The sequence below is a fragment of the Empidonax traillii genome, unplaced genomic scaffold (genome assembly GCF_003031625.1).
Source record: "Empidonax traillii isolate 1590-97213 ecotype Southwest subspecies unplaced genomic scaffold, ASM303162v1 scaffold434:size946695, whole genome shotgun sequence".
Lineage (NCBI taxonomy): Eukaryota > Metazoa > Chordata > Aves > Passeriformes > Tyrannidae > Empidonax > Empidonax traillii.
Window position 1 is genome coordinate 24,315 of NW_020955627.1, and position 20,659 is coordinate 44,973.

Below are 20,659 nucleotides of genomic sequence, written 5' to 3' on the forward strand. Positions count from 1 at the left end.
TGTCAGCTCCTGATTCCCCACTGAGGAGGTTGAGGGATGCTTATCTGGTGAGCCCTGACACAGCTGAGCAACTGGAGCATGTGCTGGGTGTGTCCCACCTCCCACCCCACATGCCACTCTGGTTAGACCACATGGGTACATGAAAAGGTCAGTAGGAATTTGGCAGGCACACTAACAGGCAAAGGAGAAGACAAAACAGTAATAGCATTAAACACAACATTAAAAAAAAAATCTGAGCTGAACTATCTTGAGAAAAATGGTGTAACTGGAATGCTGCTGGTGCTGGTCATGAGAAGCCCTGGAAAAGCGTATCAGGGCTAGGCACAGAGGAATTGCTCACTTCTAGTGAGCACCCAGATACTATGGAGATTCCAGCAGTACCTTTCCTTGCTGACAGAGCTGTCCCACGACCTCTGTTTGCACTCAGCATTGGGCACAGGCATGGAGGGAGGGCTCTGCATGACCCCAGGACAAACACCTCCCCCCCACCCTTCACCCCACCCTCTGCCTTTTGTTCACCTGTCTGATGGTGTTGGTGAGTCTTGAGCTTGGCCACTGAAGGAGGTTTAATGTAGTGCTCCCTGGAGGTGGAGATGATTCATTCTGCACATTTGTAGGATGACTTTGAGAGACACCACTATCCCACTGAAGTGCTGGAGCTCCAGTGCAGTGGGAGCGTGTGGCAGCCAGCCTGGGCTACACTGCAGGGTCTGTAAGGGGTAAGGTCCCTTTCTGTCGAGGTCCAGATGACCTGGAGTCACTCCCCGGCTGCTGTCGTGGATATTTGCAAACTTTGGGCCTTTACCCTGCCTGCCTGGGGTTGGTCTCTCATTTTGTTTTCCTGTTAGGGCCACAGTTCAAGGTCTGGAGGGGTGCATGTTGTGCATGTTGTAAGAGAGTAAGGGAGAAAGTTCCTGCCCAATGTCCCACCACCCACACGTGAGCTGGATGATAATTTGGTGGGGGGAGCTGGTGGAAGGGGAGGGACAGGAGGAGGAGAGAGCAGAGTCTCTGCTTAAACTCTTGCTTGTATCTCTTTGGCACTCGGTGGATTCCCTGCCTGGATTCCAGTGGGACAGGAAAGGACAGGACAAGATAGAACGGGAGGGGCTTGCCTGGGGGAGACCTGCACAGGGTTCAGGTGAGTTGGGCGTTTGCTTGTTGAGCAGATCAGGCTGGATTTGTGTGTCACACCAAGTCTGCAGTGTCTGCACACCAATACCAGTGCCTTTGGTCCTCCCTGCTGCATGCCAGTGCTCTGGAGAGCGGTCCAGCAAATCTGTAAGGGGAAAATCTTCCCAGCGCTAAACAAAGGAAGAGAGAGATTGAAAATAAGGAGCAAATAATCAGTTTGGATCAACTCGGGGAAGAGGCTTTCCTTTCAATGGTTCCTGTAGGAAAGGACAGGCAGAGATGCTGCTGGGGGGCTGCTGGGAAGTTGAGAGCAAAGAGATGCCTGAAGGATGGATAATTGGTACCGAAGGTTGTAGCAGAGAGAGAGAAAAAAGTACTCAGTAGAAAGATTGGGCAGAGAGATGAGAGTGAGCCAGATAAGGACAGGCATGAAGGGCAGATGACTAAGTGATAATAGGTACAGGAGCAAAGGTGCTAAGAGAGAAGTAGGCTGTAGGCATTTCGGCTACTGCAAATATGAGTCAGTGACTCCCTCTCCTCCTGTGCTGCCCTGCAGAGGTGCTGGTCCTAAAGCATTGACTAGGGGGCTACAGCTTTAGAAAATATGCCTTGGAGTGCATTCCTTGCTCTTGTTTCCACCAAGGCTTCATCAAATTTGCCCCTGCATAAGGGTGAGGGAGGGAGAGAGCATAGTTTCTGCATGTGCTGAACTCTGGGGATCTTGGGCTTTTTTGTGAACAAGCCCAAGTGGAATGTGTAGGGGTTTCATAACATCTGATTTGTGCCTTCTTAAATCAACAGTGTTTTTAAAGTAATCACTACTAATCAGGGCTTTCATCCAATGCCATTGGAAATGCCATTGCCCTAGTTTTTCCTCTTTGACAGCTGCTGATATGAGAGGCTGAACCTTGGACCTGACCTTTGAAGCTCTTCAAGAGCCCGACTTTGCTGGATTCACGGGTGCAGATGTGGCCCTTGCAGAGCGTAGGCTAGAATGTCCTGTGCCATATCTCTATTTGACTGTGCTCCTGGGCAGGGCTATAGGAAAGTTTTGGTGCCCCAGCCTGGAGAGCAGACACCTTGGCTCTCAGAGGGTGCAGGTAGGATGCGGTCCCATGGCATTGCAACGTGGTGTTACAGCAGGCACTGCTGGAAGGCACTTTTGGCACTGCTGGAGTCATAGTTTCCATGCACCTCTGCCTGCACTGATTTCACCTGTTGTGGCTTGTCCTGAGCACCAACTGGAGATGGCTGAGCCTGCCCAGAGTCTGCCAGGTAGATCCCTAGCCTGCACCTGTGCAGGAGACAGGGTACTGGGCTCCCTGTGCAGCACTGAGCAGTGTGGGGATGATCATGGTGGGGAGTTCCTGCAGCTCTGCTCTGCTGCTCTGTGATGTCTGCACACACATCTGGGCTGAGACACCAGGCTCTGCCACATCAACTGTTGACTCCTCTCATCTTCTCTCAACAATGTGTTGTGCCTTAACCTTTACTGTCTTTTGGAAGAGTTTTGCTTGAGTGCACTTCCCTCATGCTCCCCCTTTCTCATCCCTGGCAGCAAGTGCCCCCAGGCTGTGCTTTTGGGAAGTCCAGCAGGGTGTGCCTGCCAGGGGGAGTTCAGAGACAACCGCCTACAGCAGAACCACTGGCTGCAGTGCTGGCTGCTCTACTCTCTTGCTTGTGGGCTTTGCTGCCCACCCTTCCCTAACTCCTTGGCCTCCAGTTTCAGGCTGCGCAGAGGTGGCCAAGCCTTCAGGGCTGGCAGCCTCTGTCTCTTCCCCTAACCTGCCCAGGGCTGCCAGGTGCTGTGCCTTGCTCCGTGAAATTGCTCTAGCCCTGTAACCACCATGTCCCATCCTGCAGGCTCTGTCCTCTCCCCGTAAGGCACCTTCAGGCTGCACCACAGGTTGCTGCCCCTCTGTGCCTCCCACCCTGTGCAGGGTTGTTTGCAGATGGGGCGCTGGAGCGGCACAGCTTTCACCCTCTGTGCCGTTCACCTGTCATTAGCAAACTCTCATTTGCTTCTTATCTTGCTCTTTCTGGTGCCAGTATGTAGCAAACTCACTGTCTGCAGAAGAATTACTCTTATTTCACGTTGGAGAAAATATAGGCAGGATCTGATCCTTGTAACAGCCTCCTGTGCCCCATGAACCTTGCTGAACAGATGCTTTGAGAATACCCTGCAGCCCACAGAATCTGGAAGTTAATTAGAAAGTGTAAAGAAGCCAAGTAGCTTTCAACAGTTTGAAACGAAATGCATTTTAATTTCAGCTGCTGTCCTAGAGTTGATCAGTCTGTCTCTTGCTACATCTTTCCTTTTCTTTTTGCTTTTCGCAGCTAGAGTGAGCCATTCTCCAGCAGCACCTGGGTTTGGAAGCAGCCATCCCCACTCATGTAGCTGCTCTTAGACAGGTTGGAAAATGCTTACTTCTACTGCAAATATTTTCTTGTCTATCCTGCAGGGATAACCTATTCCAGTAGCAACCCCCACTCACTAATTTATCTGGGTTTGTTCCTCAAGCTGCACCTTGGCACTACTTTTCCTCTCTGATCCCTCTCTGATTTTCTGTCTCTGCTCCCACAGCTGCTCCCGCCTCCTGCCATCAAAATGCAGTGCAGGATTTCAGCTGCCAACTGACTGCTGGCTCTGATTGTGCAACCAGAGAATTTTCCATGTCCTCCTGCTCCTCCTTTTGTAACATAACCCATTTGTTATAGTCAAAAATGACAAAAGATAATTTTAAAAATTATAAAAGAGATTTATTGAAGGCAGGTAGGCAAAACAGCGTGCTGGGTGACCGGAGGAAACCCTTTTCCTCACCGGTCTGCAACGTGACGAACCAACTGTCAATCTTTTATACTCCCCTCAAGTCTCTTTCGATTATTTTATTGGAGTGTCTTGACAGTAGTCAGGAACAGGCAGTGAGTTTCAGGAAGAAAAGCTTTAGGTGAATTGCCATTGGCTTCTTTGTCTGGTGTCAAAACTTCAGGCAGCTTCACTCTCAACTTTCTTGTCTCTCTCTTGCTCCTTGTCTCATCTGAACAACTCTGAAAAAGCCCTGTTTTTTTACCCTGGGGGAGGCTGAAGATAGCACCATGTTTTACTTTCAGATGACACTTTCTCTTCACATGCTCCTCTTCTTCTCCTACCTCTCCTCTTTAGGGTAATCTAGTTTCCAAATAAAGCCAAAAAATGTTGTTCTCCTGGATATCTGCATTGTGTGTTCAGCACATCAGAACCAGCGAGTGAGTGTCCAGAGCACTTCAGAGGTGTTCCTTGCTTTTCCTTGCCTTTTGTGACCATACTTGAAGAATCCCTTGGTGGCAGGTGTGGGACAAACAAAGTCCAAAATTTGTGACCAGAGGGAGACTAAATTACCTCATTCAAATGTTGTAGAAGGGAACTTGTCCGTCTGTGTTTAAGGCTGCCTGCATGCTGCCTGTTCTCCTTCCAGATCCTGCGGGAATCCAAATGTATTCTTATTTTTTCAGCAACAAATCTTTTTGGGAAAAAATGTGGCTGCCTCCATTCACCAGGCCCAGTCCTGTACGATTTCATACAGAGCTGCACTGGGCACAGAGGAAGCCTCCCATTCTGTGGGAAGATGACCAGATTGCAGGTCATTCCTGTGAAGGGTACTCCAGGCCTGGCAAAAAGCACCTGCTCAAAGGGCTGAGAGCTGAAAATACAGCAAAGCACCTCTAGAAGAGACTGTTGAGTTTACAGGGAGCTGAGAAGGGAAGGTGGTGGTGGCTGAGTGGGTCCAGGGGAGAGGTAGACTGTGGATTGCATCAGATGGCATCTTAACAGTTGGGAAAACTTTATGGGAAAGGGGAAAAAGAGGCTGGGAATGAAAGAATTGTAGGATTTTTTTCCCCAAAAAATTTGGTAAAGAGCAGCAGAAAAGGTACAAGTGAGCAGTGAGTGGAACAGTCTTTACTCTGAAGTCTTGTATTATGGAGAGGGGTATCCAAAGGGAGAGGAAAATATCTGCCTTCCTGTCAGGAAGGATGTAACACAGTAGATAGCTGTGGTTGCTGTGGGAGAACCAAATTGTTCTTAGCTGGAAACAAGAATTTATTTGAGTCCCCATCTGGCCCCAGAACATATAGGGCAGGGACACAGTAGGATTAGATGTTTAGAAAGAGAGCCAGGAGGTACATAAATAGGCTTTTTCCCAGAAACAGCAGGCAAAGCTGAGAGGGAAGTAGTGGGGATGCGTAATGCTACCCATGGCTTTGTTTGGGAAAGTAGAAACTGTAGTTCATGACATGAAAGGCCAAAATTTTGGGCACCAGTTTAATCCATCATCTGTTTCCAGCTGAAGAGGTTTGACTTCATAATCAGGGTGCTTTCCCCCTTCTTAAAGGATAATGAAGCCACAGCTGCTGCGTTGTCCCTGCTGTTCTGTGTTTGTCCAAGACGTGTTCCTCATTGCAGCATCCCAGTTTCTATCCTTTGTGTTGGCCTACTCAGGAGTCAAAGGACAGATGCAGAGTCAAAGCCCTGGTCCAGGTGTCCCTGGGGTGGAGGCTGGTGACAGGGCTGAGGCTGCAGGTTGTCACTCATAGCATTCCCTTCCTAGGGCTTGGTGACAGGTTATTACCTGATTGTGATCTTCCCCTTCCCCCACATGTGAAACAGGTCTAACAGAAGAGAAGCAAAACATGAATATTAGTAGAAATAGGCTGGCTCTTGCTTCCACCTTACATTAAAAGAATAAAAGCAAAGAATTAGGTAAAGTCATCTACTGCCATCTTCCCGTGACATCCTCAATAAACTCAGACTTAAGCATCATTGTACTTGATAATGTGCCCCGGACTGCAGCAAATTGGAATGTACCAAGGACTGTGACTGATCAAACACATCTCATTAAGTATGTGTTACTTTTTCTCACACATTTGACAGTGCGTGGAGCTCTGCTCCTCTCAAAGATGAGGAGGTTGTGCTGCAGCATCGGAATAAATTGATTAACCAGCTGGCAGGCCCTGCTGCAGGCAGGGAAAGGGGCCTCAGCCTGGGCTAAGAAATGGCTGGTAGGAGGACACAATGTTTCCACCTCCCTATGCAACCCAGCAGGCGAGCTAAAGGAAGGGGGCAAAGCTGGGACTGGGAGGATGGATTTTTGTGCTGGTGAGCTGCTGCTGCTGCAAACCAGCATTTAGGGTGTGTGCCTTGATACTACCCTCTTTAAATGTGAAGTTTGAGGTTCGTATGAGCCTGTTAGAAGGCTGATTCACCTTTAGAATCATATGTAGATCCATATGTGTCAGAGCCCTTGGTGGGTTTGGGACGATGCAAGCCATATCAGTAAATAGGTGCTTCCAGCATAGGGGCCATAAAGGGAAAGGGCTGGAGATAAAACAGAGATTGATTCCTTAGTGCCCTGATGCATCTGCATTTGACACTGAAACTGGTTATGCCCACTACAGTACTGCTCATGTGTAAGCTCTTATTGGAAATAGCTCTAAACCTCTCTCAAATTTATAAGGGAGCAGGATCTTATGCAATGTTTTCAAAGAGGCAACTATATTTGCCTGGAGGAGGCTCTTCTCTGACCCCTGACTGTTCTCCTCCTTGGTTTGTGCTCCCCTATTCTTGCTGCAACCTCTATTACAGTGGTTGATGCTTTGCATGAGATTCATCCCTCTACATTCAGAGTCCATGGGTATCTGCTGCTGATTTCAAAGCGAATAGGATGGGCCCTTCAGGAAGCAGATGGGGGAACAAAGACTGTTGTTGCCTTGGGCATTCAGAGAGCAAGTGGAATATTACACTGTGAGATCTGATTTCCTTTCTTTGCTTGAATAACAGAGGGAGGAAACATGTCTATGTTAAAGAACTACTTGTTTTGCTGTGAACATTCATTAGAAGTTGTCTTTTCATACGCAAGCATGTTTCTTTGCCCGAGGGCCTGATATATCCTGAGGGTTCGCATTTAGGAAATCGTTTAATTTAGAGAAGTAAATGAGACACTTTGATAATGATGCTGTCTTGTGTGGGGTAAGTGCCAGCAGAACCAAGCAGTTCCTGCTCCTGCTTCCCCCTTGGTTCACTGAAAACTCCACCAAAACAAGTGCTGTGGTGTTCCTTGGCTGCTGGGACAGTTAGATGTTAGGGTCTGCATGTGTGCTCTTATTTCCAGTTAGGTCATATTCCCTAGTATTCCCTACTCCCCATGAAATATGTCATGCCCTGATGCTGGTCCAGAGGGAGATGACTGGAGAGAGACTAAGCACAAGGAGGGAGGGAATAGGATGCCACTGTGGTACTGGAGCACCATCCTGGTGCAAAGGGTGGATAGATAGATTTGGTGGTCCTATAAGGTAAAGGACATCAAAGGTGACGAGATCCTGCTCACCACTGAGTTGCTGACTGGGAGAGGTCCCTGGCCTGAGCTGCCTCCAGAGCTGTGCTTGGACTTTGCCTGGGAGAGAGCAAGTTGAAGTAGTCCAGAGCAGATCTGGGGGCAGTGGAAGTGTTAAGTGGTGTGGGTGATGCAGATTGCTGTCCCTGTTGCTCCCTGGAGATGGGGATGTCCCCTTAGGTGGCACAGAAGGAATGATAGATGTGCTATTAAGAAAACCTGGTGAACTACCAGCAAACTGAACCTGTAGGTTACTATGAAGGAACCAAACCCTGATTTCTTTGCAGTCTCAGAAGGTGGAAATGGAAGCAGAGATACTGCTGCCTTGTTTCCAGTGTAGTTTCCTAATGCTAACACGGCAATGTGTATTCCTTGCTGATGCCAATCACTTTTTCAGAGGCCAACTTGTGCTTACTAATAATGCCACCAGTGAGATGTAGCTAAAATTAGGACTTCTCTGTCTTGGTTCCCCAGCTCCTCTGCTCGTGTTAGGTCTGGGGTTTCTGTCAGGACTGACGTGCATCCCTACCTCAGGTAACTCACTAGAGCAAGATTTTGAGAAGAATTTTTTTAGCTATGTCAAAGGGAGCTTTCTTTTTTCACACTTTCATTTCTTCTTATAATCAAATGCCTGTAACAACATGAAAATGTTGTTGAAAAGAAGATTCAGTTTGGTCTGTGTGAATTTTGGCTAGATTTAAAGTAACTAGCCAGTGAAAAGACTTCGTGTATGATAGAGAATTGCATCTTTTAACAAGGAACAACTAACATTGCTTCATTAAGATGATGCTAAACGTAATGCAGGATTTAGTATAGACTGGAAAATGCCTTCCTTTTACCGTCCTGGAGGTGCAGCCACATTCAATGTATTTCCTCCAACTATGACTTCACTCCGTGTTTCTACCTGGGCTTCTTCCCGCTGATATTTTCACTGCAACACTGGACTTGCCTAATGTCAGAACTCCCTTGCCCAGACATGAAACACCTCACAAGTATGAGGCCCTTTTGCTCACCCCAGGGGCTTTGTTTCCTTGCCCTGTGTTTTCTGAAAGGTTGGGCAAGGGTGGAGGATTGGTGTTGGTGCCTATTTGTTAGAGAAGAAAGCCTGGGTCAAACTAAGTGTCTGCATTTCTGCATTGTCAGGCTGTGTCATGAAATGTGGTGTCCCGGGGGACAAAGGCAACGCTCCTACCAATGCCTTGAAGTAAGATAGTAGGTTGTCCATTCTTGTTCAGACTGTTTATCTTATTAACATTTCTCTCCTACCATCTAAAACCACTCCAAGAGACAGTTGTTGTATAAAGCACACAGGGAGAAGAAACTCCTCCTGCCTCTGTTCACTGCTCCAACTCCAGCTCCTGTTTTCTTCCTCTGAACTGCTGTTTCCAATGTAACAGGCGAGGTTTCAGCAACGATGGAGGTGCAGAGCACTTAATCAGGGGCAGATGGGAAGGAAGAAGGGGGCCTTGGGCAGGGAAGGGTGAATTCAGGGGTGAGCCCAGTAAAGAGGTAGTGCAGGCAGGTTCATCTCACCTGAATCGTGACCTTTGCTCTGTCTCTTCAGCACAGATATAACTTGGGGATAATACTTTGTGCTGACACTAAAGAAACCATTTTCCAGAGGATGAGGGAACCTCAGACCGACACTGGGAACACATCTGTTGTGGTGACAGGTCCCTTCCCTCCCTCTTCCCACCAACTTTTCCTGCAGCATCTCTCTACATCCCATGCTCTCCTTTTCTTTTGTACCACAGAGCCATGACAAGAGCTGTGCCTAAGAAAGGAGAGCCCAATGGGGCCATTGCAGGTCCTGAAGAGACAAAAGTGGAGGAAATGGAAGAGAGAGGCCAGTGGCGTAGCAAAATGGAGTTTGTGCTGTCTGTGGCGGGGGAGATCATTGGTCTGGGTAACGTGTGGAGGTTCCCATACCTCTGCTACAAGAACGGTGGTGGTAAGTTCACAGCATGCATGAGATGTTCTAGATCAGTAGGCATGACGAGATATATGCATGCCTGAACCCATTTCTCCAATGCCTCATGTGCCCCAACATACACTCCCTTTATCTTCTCCTCCAGCAAGTTAGCTCATGCCAAAACCAGGAGAAATAAAAACTGAGGGGTGAATTCAGCTCTCCAGCAGGTATTGTTTCTGAAAGGAGCAATGTCAAGTTTGGATGCTGGATTAACTCTAGTAACTCCTTAAGGCCCTTGGGTATCTCAAGAAATTGGTGGTCTTTGGAAGCTATCAAATACTGTGAATGATCAGAAAGCCGTCAGCAACCTCCTCCTGCATAATTACCTTTTCCTGCTTCCTGTGTCACCTCCACCTCTCTCAGGCCCTTCCTCACAGAGGAAAAGCATAGATGGTGCTGGTATCCTTGCCGAGGCCTGATACTCCTTAGGAGGACATTTCTACCTATTTCTCAGGAGCAGTTCCCCCGGTGATCAAAACACTACAAGGAAAACCCATCCCCAGGAAGGGTTCCTTCACCTCCCCCTTTGTCTCTTTGCATGACTCTCCTTTTCCAATAACACTGCAGTAAGATCGTTACATGGTTAAAAATTAAACTTCCTCATAACAATGAAATGAAACGGAAGGGGATAATTGACCGTCACTAACTTTCTTGGTGAATCAAAATCTAACTTTGTAAAAGAAAAGGAGGAATAACAAATTACATGTCAAATATAGCAGTAACTTCTCCTTTGTTCTTGTTCTCTAGAGACACCTTGAAATAACACTCTGGGATTTGCTTGTTCCCCCCACTTTAAAATTCCTTTCTCTGCAAACCATGCCAGAAAGGCTTTTTTTTTTCCGAGGTGCTGTGATCTTTCACCAATAGATGAGTGGTTCCACTGTAGTTTATCCCAGGATTTCCAAATTCCTGGCCTCTCTGCTGTTGCTGGAGTTTATCCAAATCAAAGAGGAGACAATACAGTATCTCCTTTAAAACAAAGAGGGGTTGGGTAAGAAACAGTTAAAGAAAATGGAATTGAGTTTTTCTTAAACCTGGGATGGTTTTTAGCAGATCCTCCAGTGTTCTTCCCCAACATTTTGATGGGAGGCACTGGAGGCACTAAAAGCAAGTCAGACCAGCACGGGTTAGTAAACACTGGGGGTGCTTCTGATTGAACAGCTCATTCTGCAGTGACACTTGGAGAGAGGAGTCATGGGTTTTGCATGGAAAATTTCTTCCAGATGATATCTTTGCATAGTTTATGCCTGTGGTATCCGGTTCGGTACTCCTTGCAATTTTTATGCCAATTAGCGTAAGTGAAAAAGCTACTTTTGCTCACTTCAGATATCTATTGAATAGGGTTTTTTTAATTTCTTTTTTTTTTTTTTTTAATTAAACTACTCTGGAATATCTAAGGCTGTGATTTAGAGGGCAACAAGACTAGGCTTGGGAAAGAATAGGATGGGAGAGGCCTTCCCTCACAGCTCACACACTGCCTTTTGCAGACGATATATTACTCCAGGGCTCTGGGGAACCAGATGTCCGACAAACTTGTGTGGGACAAGGCACAGTCTTTCCCATGACACTGAAAGATATTCTCATCATTGGAAAAGTCCTTGAAATTGCAAAAAAGGTATTTTCCACAAATAAATGTTGCATCCCTGTCCCTCCTCCCAGTCTCCCCAAACTGGAGACTGCTGTCCTGTCACCTTTCTCCACCTTCAGATGTGCTGAGATGGTTATAAAACTGTAAGACAGATGCCATAGAAACAATGGCACTACCTTGCTGTAAAGCAACCAACTGTAGCCTTACCTATGACTGCACTATCAAATTTGATCTAATTGCTCAGCATCCCGAACTTGCTATTGTCTCATAAGGAATAAGGATCTCTTTCTGGGGGCCCTTCTCAGTCCTCCAGTGGAGCAGCAAGTTGAGGAGGGGATCTCAACTGGAGTTTCAGCTGGTAACTGGGATGGTTACAAGAGACAAGGCAATAGAGGTATAACAAACCTCATTGCTCAGAGACCAAAATGGGTCAACCTCGGAGACAAATGGTATCAGAGGAGAGGGTCTGGAATCTGCTGAAAGACTCGTCTGAGTGCGGGATGATAAAGCTGTCTTGCAGATTTGGCAAACAGATAGATGTCTTGCAGCACCGAAAGCAGCAGCTGCTTCTAGTTCAGCATATGCAGCTCCCATTCCCTGCTCTGCAAACCTGCACTGACCCTGAGAACCAGCCTCCTTCCTCTGGCCCTGGGTCTCCTGCAGCTACACACAGCTGTGTTTAGGGGAAAATATGGATGTTCCCTGTTACTGGGACATCGTTGGCTTAAAAACGAGGGCAAGTGTTCCCAGTTGCTAATTGTCACAGGAAGGGATTTCAGTGCAGATGCCTGTGCTGGCAGGGGAAAAGAGGGCCTGGGGGGACAATGCCTGTGTTTGACTGAGAAAGGGACCTTCGTGGTGACTGAGACACTGGTATCAAGAGCTACCCATGACCAAAAGTTTACTGGATGGAGTGGCAATACCTTGACAGCTGTTTCGGCGAGGAAGGCAGTTGCCTTAGCTTGTTTGGAGCAGAATGAAAGTGTGAAAACCTACATCAGAGATCAGGAGAAAGGTGGTGAGGTGACAGAAGGAAGGCCAGCTGTGAAAATGACATCTCAGGACCAGTTTTGAGCAGAGCAGTGAATTTACTGGGTGTTTCGGTTTGGCAGCAGAACTGAAAAGAAGGAACAAAAGATTCAGACAGCTAACAGGGCATTAAACCAATTTTTTTTTTTTGGGGGGGGGGCGGCATTCAACTTTTTTGTTTTTGTCTTTTCTGATGCTTTGTTTATGTTGGTCATTGTTTCTGGAAAAATCCTGCTCTTGCTCTCCTTCCTCTTCCATTTCTTCAAGGGTTAATCTGAGTTCTATTTTAGGGTGATTTCTCTTAAGACATTGCTCTACATTGTAACAAAAAATTGATTTTGAAGAGAGAAATTAACCTTCTTCATTTTGAAAATGCTGGAAAGATACTCTGTTGCCCTTCCCTTATTTCCATTCTTTTGGTGCAAACTGCTTTTCAAATTTGATATGAAATATATCTCAAGCAAATTTATATCCTGGCAAATGTATTACTTAATGAGAAATGTCACCAGCCTCCAGGTTTTTATCCTCTGGGAAAGTGGGAGTTTTGCTGTGACTCTTGTGAAAGGCAGAACAAATGTGGTTATGTGAAACAAGGACTTATTTGGTTCACCCCACTCCCTCTGAAAACTGGAATGAGGTCAGGAGCATGAAGCAGGGAGAACTCCAGCACTGCCTTATTTTTATCCCCTTATCTGGCTACTCTTTACCTCTAAGTTTTAACCAAGACCAAATGCAGAAGACGGACCACCCTTGTGGTTTTTTTTCTGAAAAATGACGGTATTGGAGACCTTGTCTCTTTAGCAGAGGTTGCACAGTTCATTCAGAGAAATACTTGTGTTTATCCAACTGATTCCAGCTGTGGCCCCAGGTACCTGGCAAGGAGTGGTGAGAATAAGGTTTTTGAAGAGGTTTCTGAGGCAGCATCTTACCCCTCTCTGCAGGAGCCTTCCTCATCCCTTACCTCATCTTCCTCTTCACCTGTGGGATCCCCCTGTTCTTCTTGGAGACGGCACTGGGGCAGTACACCAGCCAGGGAGGGGTCACTGCCTGGAGGAAGATCTGTCCCATCTTTGAAGGTCAGTCAAGTTAAAGGATTTACTGGCAGCACTTTCTAACAATTAGTGACTCAGAGCCTTTTTCAGAAATGTTGTTATTCTTCTTATTTTTTTTTTCTTTCTCCTTTATTCTCCCTCCCTCCCTTCCTCTCTCTCCCAGCCTTGTTATCCCTCCTGGTGACTGCTGTGTGTGCAGGGGCAGTTCTCTGACCCCTCTGTAGGTGACCAAGGGTGTGTGGTGCTGACTGGGGATTGTGCTGGTCCAGTTGAACTCCAGTCTCTGCTTTGAGAAGCTCAGAGCTTGGGAGAGAGGGGAAACAGGATGGCAAACTTGCAGGAGGAGGATGGAAGTGTCAATACACAAACACGTGCATGTAGTCCAGGACAAATAGTGAGAAGAGGATGAGGAAAGCTGGCTGGTTGATACTGCTTTCCCTGCCCATTGCTGTGCCCTGGCTGCTGAAGCAGCTTTTGCAGGCTGGCATCATCCAAACTGGAGGGAATGCATGTACTGGTCTGACAGCCCAGAGATGGAACAGGATTTAGGTTAAGGCACGGGTATAATAACCAGGAATTCTGGGGCCCTGGGGAAGGTTGTTTAATGGCATTAGCATATTAGTGAATCTAATTTCCTCAGTTCTCCTGCCGAGAGGAGAGCTTATTACCCACCTTTTGCAAACAGGGAAACCTGTGCTCAGGCGGATTGCCGTCCTGGTTAGTTTGCTCGAGCATGAGTGTGTAGTGCTAAGACTCCCTGGGGTATCTGGGACCTCCTGCGCTGGAGACCTCTGGCACAGGTCTGGAGATGAACAGCAGTGGCATCTCAAAGGTCACTGACAACAAGTTTTAAAGGAATGAGCTGGGCCTTTTTGGCCTGAGTACAGTTCTGATGTCTCAGCGAGCAATGGGCACAATTGGCACAAGACCAGTGCTGTGCTCCTATGTCTGTACCTTGGCCCTAGTGCCTTACTTCATGTGTATTAGCTATGAGAACATTTTTTTCCTGAGTCTTCCCAGAAGTAAGAGACTCACTTGCATTTCTTTTCTTTAAAGGTTAGAGTTGGTTTTCCTGAAGGAGAGGCACAGCAATGCAGTGGCACTGTAGTGGTCATGACATTTTTTTTTCACATCAGTGTAAAGTTTTCTGGTTGTTCCAACATAGACCTTTTCCAACACAGACATGTCTAAACATACCAACTGACATACCAATGTGTCCAACTGCATGCACAGTCACAAAATCCCTTCTCTTTCCCTTATATAGGTCTTGCCCTATTGTCTAGTGAGCCACGTTGTTTGTGTTGCAAGCCTCATGTCTTGGGAGTTGGTTGGCAGTCCCATCCTCATCTCCTTTGCTTTCCTTCACAGGAATTGGATATGCCACACAAATCATTGAGTGGTATCTGAATATTTACTACATTGTCATCCTGTCCTGGGCACTCTTCTACTTGTTCAGCTCCTTCAATTCAGTGCTGCCATGGGCTAGCTGCAATAACCCTTGGAACTCAGGTACACCATCCCTTGATCAGCTTTTAGCTTCTTTCCAGTTCCCAGAAATTATTTGGGTTTTGTAGAAAATATTTTTTTCTTTGGATAAGAAGCTCTTATAAGCTGCAATGTGATTTCACTAAAAAAAATCTGCATTTTCCAGCAAGTGGGAGAGGTGGGAGGGAGAGTTTCAAGCCAATCTAGAGTGCACCTCATGTGGCAGGAGCTTTTTATTAGCTCTGGTACAACAATTTGTCTTACAGTTCCCTTACTCTACTCCACTCCTTCAGAGTTACTGGGACAGTTGCTGCCAATGCCTGAAGAGTTTCCTCTGCACACTCAGCTTTTGGCTACATCAGGCCAAGCCTGCACTGGAGAATTTTGCCAGTACAGGTCCCCAAGTGAAGGAACCACTAACACAAAACTCTGAGGGCACTATTTTCCTGGTTTAATCACATCCATACAGCCTCTATACCTTCATATTGGCCAGGGGTCTCATCTCCTCATGCCCACGATTCATATAACTGCACCCAGCAGAGAAGACCTGGCTTTGGTTTTACTCAAGGCACTGGGAAGATGGGGTAGATATGAAGTAATCCTCATGGATCTCATGCCCTTGACAGGACTTTTTTAGCACGTTGAACAGGTTGTTTTGCTTGGCAGTAGCTCGGTTCCCTCCCTTTTTCTTTTGTCAGATGATCAGTTTCTGGGATGCGTTCAATTTTTCCACCCCATGGGCCATTCACTCACAGCTTCCTCTGCCCCTTCATCCCAGCAGAGGTAACCAGCCTTTTAAAGAGCTGATCTGATTCCTTCAGCTCCTCCAGCATGTTTGTGAGGAAAGCCACAGATGTTATCTTAACAGACAAAAGCTTCCCAGGCACATCTGGGCTTCTTTATTTTTCCAGTGAATTGTCTTTCGCTGGTGAAGTGCAAGGTGAGGTGCATTTCTTGGATGCATGGTATCTCCTCTGTTTTCAGTAATTTCATGCTGTGTAACAGAGTTGGGGATGGCAGGAGGGAACATCTGTGGTGTGTGTGAACATATGCCTGCATGTGTGGACAGGGAATGGTACATGATGTGGGAAGAGAATGGGATTTTCTATCCTGGCTACTGATAGTGGCTACCCCTCAATAATCTATATTTTGCAGCCATCTGGTTTCCATTTGGCAAGGAATTGTTCTTTCCTTCCGTTTTCCCTTTCCTGAAGTCCTCTGGCTACTGCTGGATTGGGATTCATAGCTGGGGAGAGCCAGAGTTTAATGAGATGCTTAAGGAGATGCAAAAGTTTAATGAGATGCTCTGTAGCACAGGGTAAAGGGTTTGTGCGCTGCCAGAGTGAGGGTTAGGGTACAAAGGGGAAGGAGCATCCCCTGTGGAGGAGCCTTTGAGAATTTTTCTGGCTCATCAGCTTCCTTTTCTTTTGGTAGATCTCTGTGTGGACATTCTGAATAGATCCAGCCTGGACAACAGGACCTTGCCTGCGAACGCCACCTCCTCAATGATTGAGTTTTGGGAGTATGTGACCCCTTTCCCTCTGCTCAGGCTCCTCTCTCATCCAGAGGCTGCAGCTCTAGGAGTGTCTGGGAGGTGGGCTGTGCATCTCTGTAGGATCAAGCAAGGTGCCACATGAACATGGGGAGCACAGTGAGCTGCCAAGGAGATTGCCACAGAGCCCAGGGGCATGAGGACTGGGTACACCCCACAGTGTGCCTGCCCAAGGGTGCTCATGTGCACACATGCACAGGCATGTTCTCTGGCATTGAGGTGCCTGGGTAAGTGTGGCCACCGTAAGAGGCACCAAAATCAGATGAGGACTTGCTGGAAGCAGGGGATACGTGTGCTGGGTGTTGCAGGCTACTGTTGGCAGGTGGGCATGAGGGACCAGGGTAGACTGAACAGTCTTCTACGGTGAAACAGAAAGAACCAAATTGCCTTATCCCTTCTTCTGACCTTGTCTTGCTTGCTGCCTATGGGAAGTGGTCCCTCAGGCTGCTCAGGATCATCCCTGGAGAGTAGGGATTTGAGGTGCATTTGTTAGACGCCAGGGAGGAATCTGAGGAGGTCTGGTCACAGGACTGGAGGCAATAAAGCATTGTTTGAGGGAGGGGTCTTGCAGAAGGCCAGACAGTGTCCCAAAAAGAGGTTGAAACAGCTGCTGGTGCCACACTACCTCTCCACACTCTACTGAGGAAGGTCTCATAAAGAAGAGGGATGTCAAGGACTCAGCTTCAGCAGTTGGGATTTTTTGTTTGTTTGTTTGTTTGCTTGGTTTTGCCTCCTTCCACCCCCCCTCCACACCAATTAAGTGTCCTTAAGTGGCTCTGAAAGGGTTGAGTGTCCTTTGTCTGTTGCAGCCACCACAGGGCACATGGAAGATGATAAGCCCCCACAGTTGCAGAAAGAGTCCGCACAATGCTGGCCCCCCTCTCCTGCCCTCTTCTTTGCACACACTTTTTAGCGAGAGCTGAGACCCCTCTGATAGGGTTGTTCAGGTTTTCTGCAGAGAGAGCAAGGGGACCCTGAGGGTACTGGTTTGAAGAAGGGTGTGCAGAGGAGTTGTAAGTGTGGGGTTGGGCTCCTGGGGACTGCATGAGTTGCAGTCCTGAGCTCTCGTGTGGCCCACCTTCACGATGGTTCATCTTCAAGGAAGGAGGATGAAAGAACAGCATGGGAATCATAAAGTTCATTTATGCTTATATATAGGGTGCCTGCAGTATAGAGGGAGGAAGAGTGATGGTCTGGGGTGATGATGGCATTGGTGGCTTGCTTTGGGTTGAGTAGTCTCTGCTGGGCATCTGCCAGGGTGGGGGAAAAATGGGAAGCAGGTGTTGATTTTGGTTAGCTTGGGTCTAATGGGCATGGCACCATGAGTTTGGAGAGTGGGAGAGTTTGGGCCAGCTACAAGGCATGGTGGAGCAGCATCTGCAGGAATGATGGAGAGGGGAGCCCTAGGCAGAGCTGGGGTGATTCACATGGCTGGGAGCCCTGGGCAGATGTATTGTGGACAGTCTGCTAAGACTTTGGATGAGGTAATATGGGAAAGGTCTGTCTGACTGAGTTGGGTCTTGAGTGTTAATGCTTCTCTCCCTGTCCCTGGACCACTGGCAGGAAGCGAGTCCTGGGGCTCACGGATGGTATTCACAAACTGGGCACTGTGCGCTGGGAGCTGGCTCTGTGTCTCCTGCTGGCGTGGATCATCTGCTACTTCTGCATCTGGAAAGGGGTCAAGTCCACAGGCAAAGTAGGAATGGAGATTATCCTCCCAGTCCATACCCATCTTACATTTCTTCCCCAATCTCTTTTCCCTCTTCATGAAGTAGAGGCAGGAGACAAAGTACCAAAGTCAAACCTAAAACTTGGTGAGGCCATACTGTGGTGTTTGACCCCTAAAAGGAAGAACAAAAGAGTAGCTCCAACAGGAAGAAGAGAATGGGAAAAGAACTGAGGGGAACCTTTTCCCTTGGAGATACCCACAATGGCTGATGGATACTCCCCAGGTGCCCTTGGGAATCCTCTGCTCACCAGTGTGTTGTCCTGGTGTGGCTTGGGGGTGTTTTTAACAAGATAATCTGCAGTGGCAAACTTCCCATCCCTGGCAGTAATTAAACACTTGAGTAAAACAGACAAGCTGCTGCCTGTAAACAGATCAGTGAATAGATAATTAATCTCTCCTACTTCTTTATCCTGCAAAATACTTGCAGTGAGAGAAGTGCCTTTGTGCTGTCCTTTTTCATCTCCCTGCCTCTGTGTTTTTTGGCTCAGAAGGTCACTTTCTTCATTTTGCTAGTGAGGCTGGAGCCAAAGCTTCCTTCCCGTGTTGATCCTGTAGAGCAGGTAGACTGGTTTTCCTGCTGGAGTGAATGAGTGTGTTATGCCTTGGGCTGGGTATTAAGGACACTGCCATGGCCTTGACTTACTCAAGGACCACTTTCCTCCCTGGGGGAAATGAGATGGGTGGGTTATTAATGATGGTTGAGTCTTGTGGGTATCCAGTGGATGTCCCAGTGGCAAAGGAAGGGGAATCAGTTTCTGCAGCAGATTGCTTCCTTCAAGTCACTATCTCTACTACTGGCAGGTGTTTCCTGTAGCACTGGACACCTGTGTTCCAGGGTCAAATCCCTTCTGCCACCTGAAAACTGCACTGGACACCCATTTTAGCAGAGCAAGACAATAGCTTGCTTTGCTCATTAGATTTTTCCCACTTCTTGCTGATGACTAGCTCTTGCTGATGCTGACCTGTTGTCCATCATTTCTCAAGGAGGGAGTACCAGACTCCACCTCTATGGGGAGAGGGAATGCTCTGCATTTTAAACCTTAAATACCTGATGTCTCCTGGTTTGCCATCTTCACAAGAGGCATCATGCTGATCTTGGGAGAATGGATCTTGAGAGGCTGTTTGATCTGCATGGCAGTGTAATTAAGTCAACCCAGGTTCCCTTCAGCTTTCAGCTTTCCCTACGGAGTCTCTCCTTCACGTAGTGCCCCCCTGGTACAAAAACCTTCCCTGCAGAAGGAGAAAACTAAAGAAGTTTGGTCAGGCTGGTTGGGCCAACGGCGTTTGGCAAGACCAGACCAGAAAGTGAGAGAAAAGAGTGAGTGCACACAGTAGCTGGAATAGTCTTACTGAAATTACAGAAGATTTTTCCATCACAAGTTTTAGGATACAAGGCTTCCTTTTTGCCAGCAAGATGTTATGGATGTGGTGCAAGAGCACAGGTGGGTTTTTCTGTCCCAAAATACACTACAGCTCAAACAGGTCAGTTGTCTTCTCTGCAGGTACTAATTCTGTGTTACAGGGGCACTGTCAAAAAACTCAGTTACTTCCTTCTCTTTCTTTACTGACAGTGTATTAGGATATGCAGTAGAGAAGACCCAAGAATTCTGAGTAGGTGCATAACTTCGTTCAACAGTTGCAGATTAAACAGGGGGCTGTGTATGCCTGAGAGACTGTTCTAAGTCAGATAACCCTGCCAGACCCTTATGTTTCTGCTTCTGTTATTTAAGGAATCCAAACTCAAAGAAACAATTGTGACCTCAAGAAAATAATTTCAAAAACTCCATGAAAACTCATTTTCTTTAAAAGCCTCTTTCTTTCATTAATTTTGCCCAATTTTGTGTTCTCTCCATGTTTCCTTTACTTATACATCCAGTAGATGTGTATAAATGCTCACCAGAAATGATTTCTGAAGGTAGATTTTAATACTTGTGCCCAAAGTGCTCGCATTCTCATTCAATCAAGGAACAGCAAAAGTAGCACATACTGTCACTTATTCAACCAATTATCACTAAGCAGAAAAACAATTTCATTTTAGGCTCTCACTATGAATCCACAGAGTAAACAAACCTTCATATTACTTGGCTAAATTTTCGTAATGAATAAATGTTAGGAAGTTACAACTTGCTCACAAATATTTTACAAATAGAAAAAAAAGAATATGTTACATTAGGCAATGGATTAGTGATGATTAATTCTCCTGTAGTATTTATTTACATCACACTACAAGAAGAAGGGAAAGGAAAGTATTACAGAAGTAATGGTCTACATTTTCTTTAAAGACTTTGAGGTGCCCCCATTTTTTAAGTGTGAACTCAGAGGCATTGAAGGGATCAGACTGATGTATGAGCACTCCTGGAAATGAGACTCCTCAGAGGTGTCTCAAATGGGGCAGTAAAAGTTGCTATTTTTTTTGGAAAACTCTTGCTATGCATAGGACAATTTTAATATCTCCTCATTAAAACTCAGTGACAGGAAGAGATCTGGGTTTCTTCTGCAGCTCTAGAAAGATGAAGAGAACAGCTGGAGAGCAGGAAAATTACACTGACTGGGAAGAGAAAACAAAGCAGAGAAACCACTGGCAGAGTCTTGGATGAGGAACAAAATGTAGATTACTCAAATCACCAGTGAGACATAACTTTGATTAATTTCTTTCCCACCCCTCTCCTTGCAAGCAGTAGCAGCAATAGCCAACAGCAGAGTCCACGGACATTTACTGGGGTGTGGGCCTGCAGATGAGATGAGATGAG

The 20,659-nt window shown here is 46.8% G+C and overlaps 1 protein-coding gene across 2 annotated transcripts in view; it reads left to right on the top strand.

Annotated features, from left to right (window-relative positions):
* The first annotated feature begins 919 nt into the window (after window positions 1-919).
* The window catches only part of LOC114062777 (sodium- and chloride-dependent betaine transporter-like), a 36,593-nt gene continuing 16,853 nt past the window's right edge, over window positions 920-20,659 (top strand). The window contains exons 1-7 of one of the 2 annotated variants that reach the window (XM_027894615.1): window positions 920-939; window positions 1,072-1,141; window positions 9,257-9,453; window positions 13,033-13,167; window positions 14,512-14,652; window positions 16,063-16,150; window positions 17,744-17,876. In XM_027894615.1, the coding sequence (XP_027750416.1) occupies window positions 9,261-9,453; window positions 13,033-13,167; window positions 14,512-14,652; window positions 16,063-16,150; window positions 17,744-17,876 (690 nt within the window). In that variant the 5' untranslated portion in view covers window positions 920-939; window positions 1,072-1,141; window positions 9,257-9,260. The remainder of the gene's footprint in view (window positions 940-1,071; window positions 1,142-9,256; window positions 9,454-13,032; window positions 13,168-14,511; window positions 14,653-16,062; window positions 16,151-17,743; window positions 17,877-20,659) is intronic. The other variant, XM_027894616.1, reaches the window with a different exon arrangement.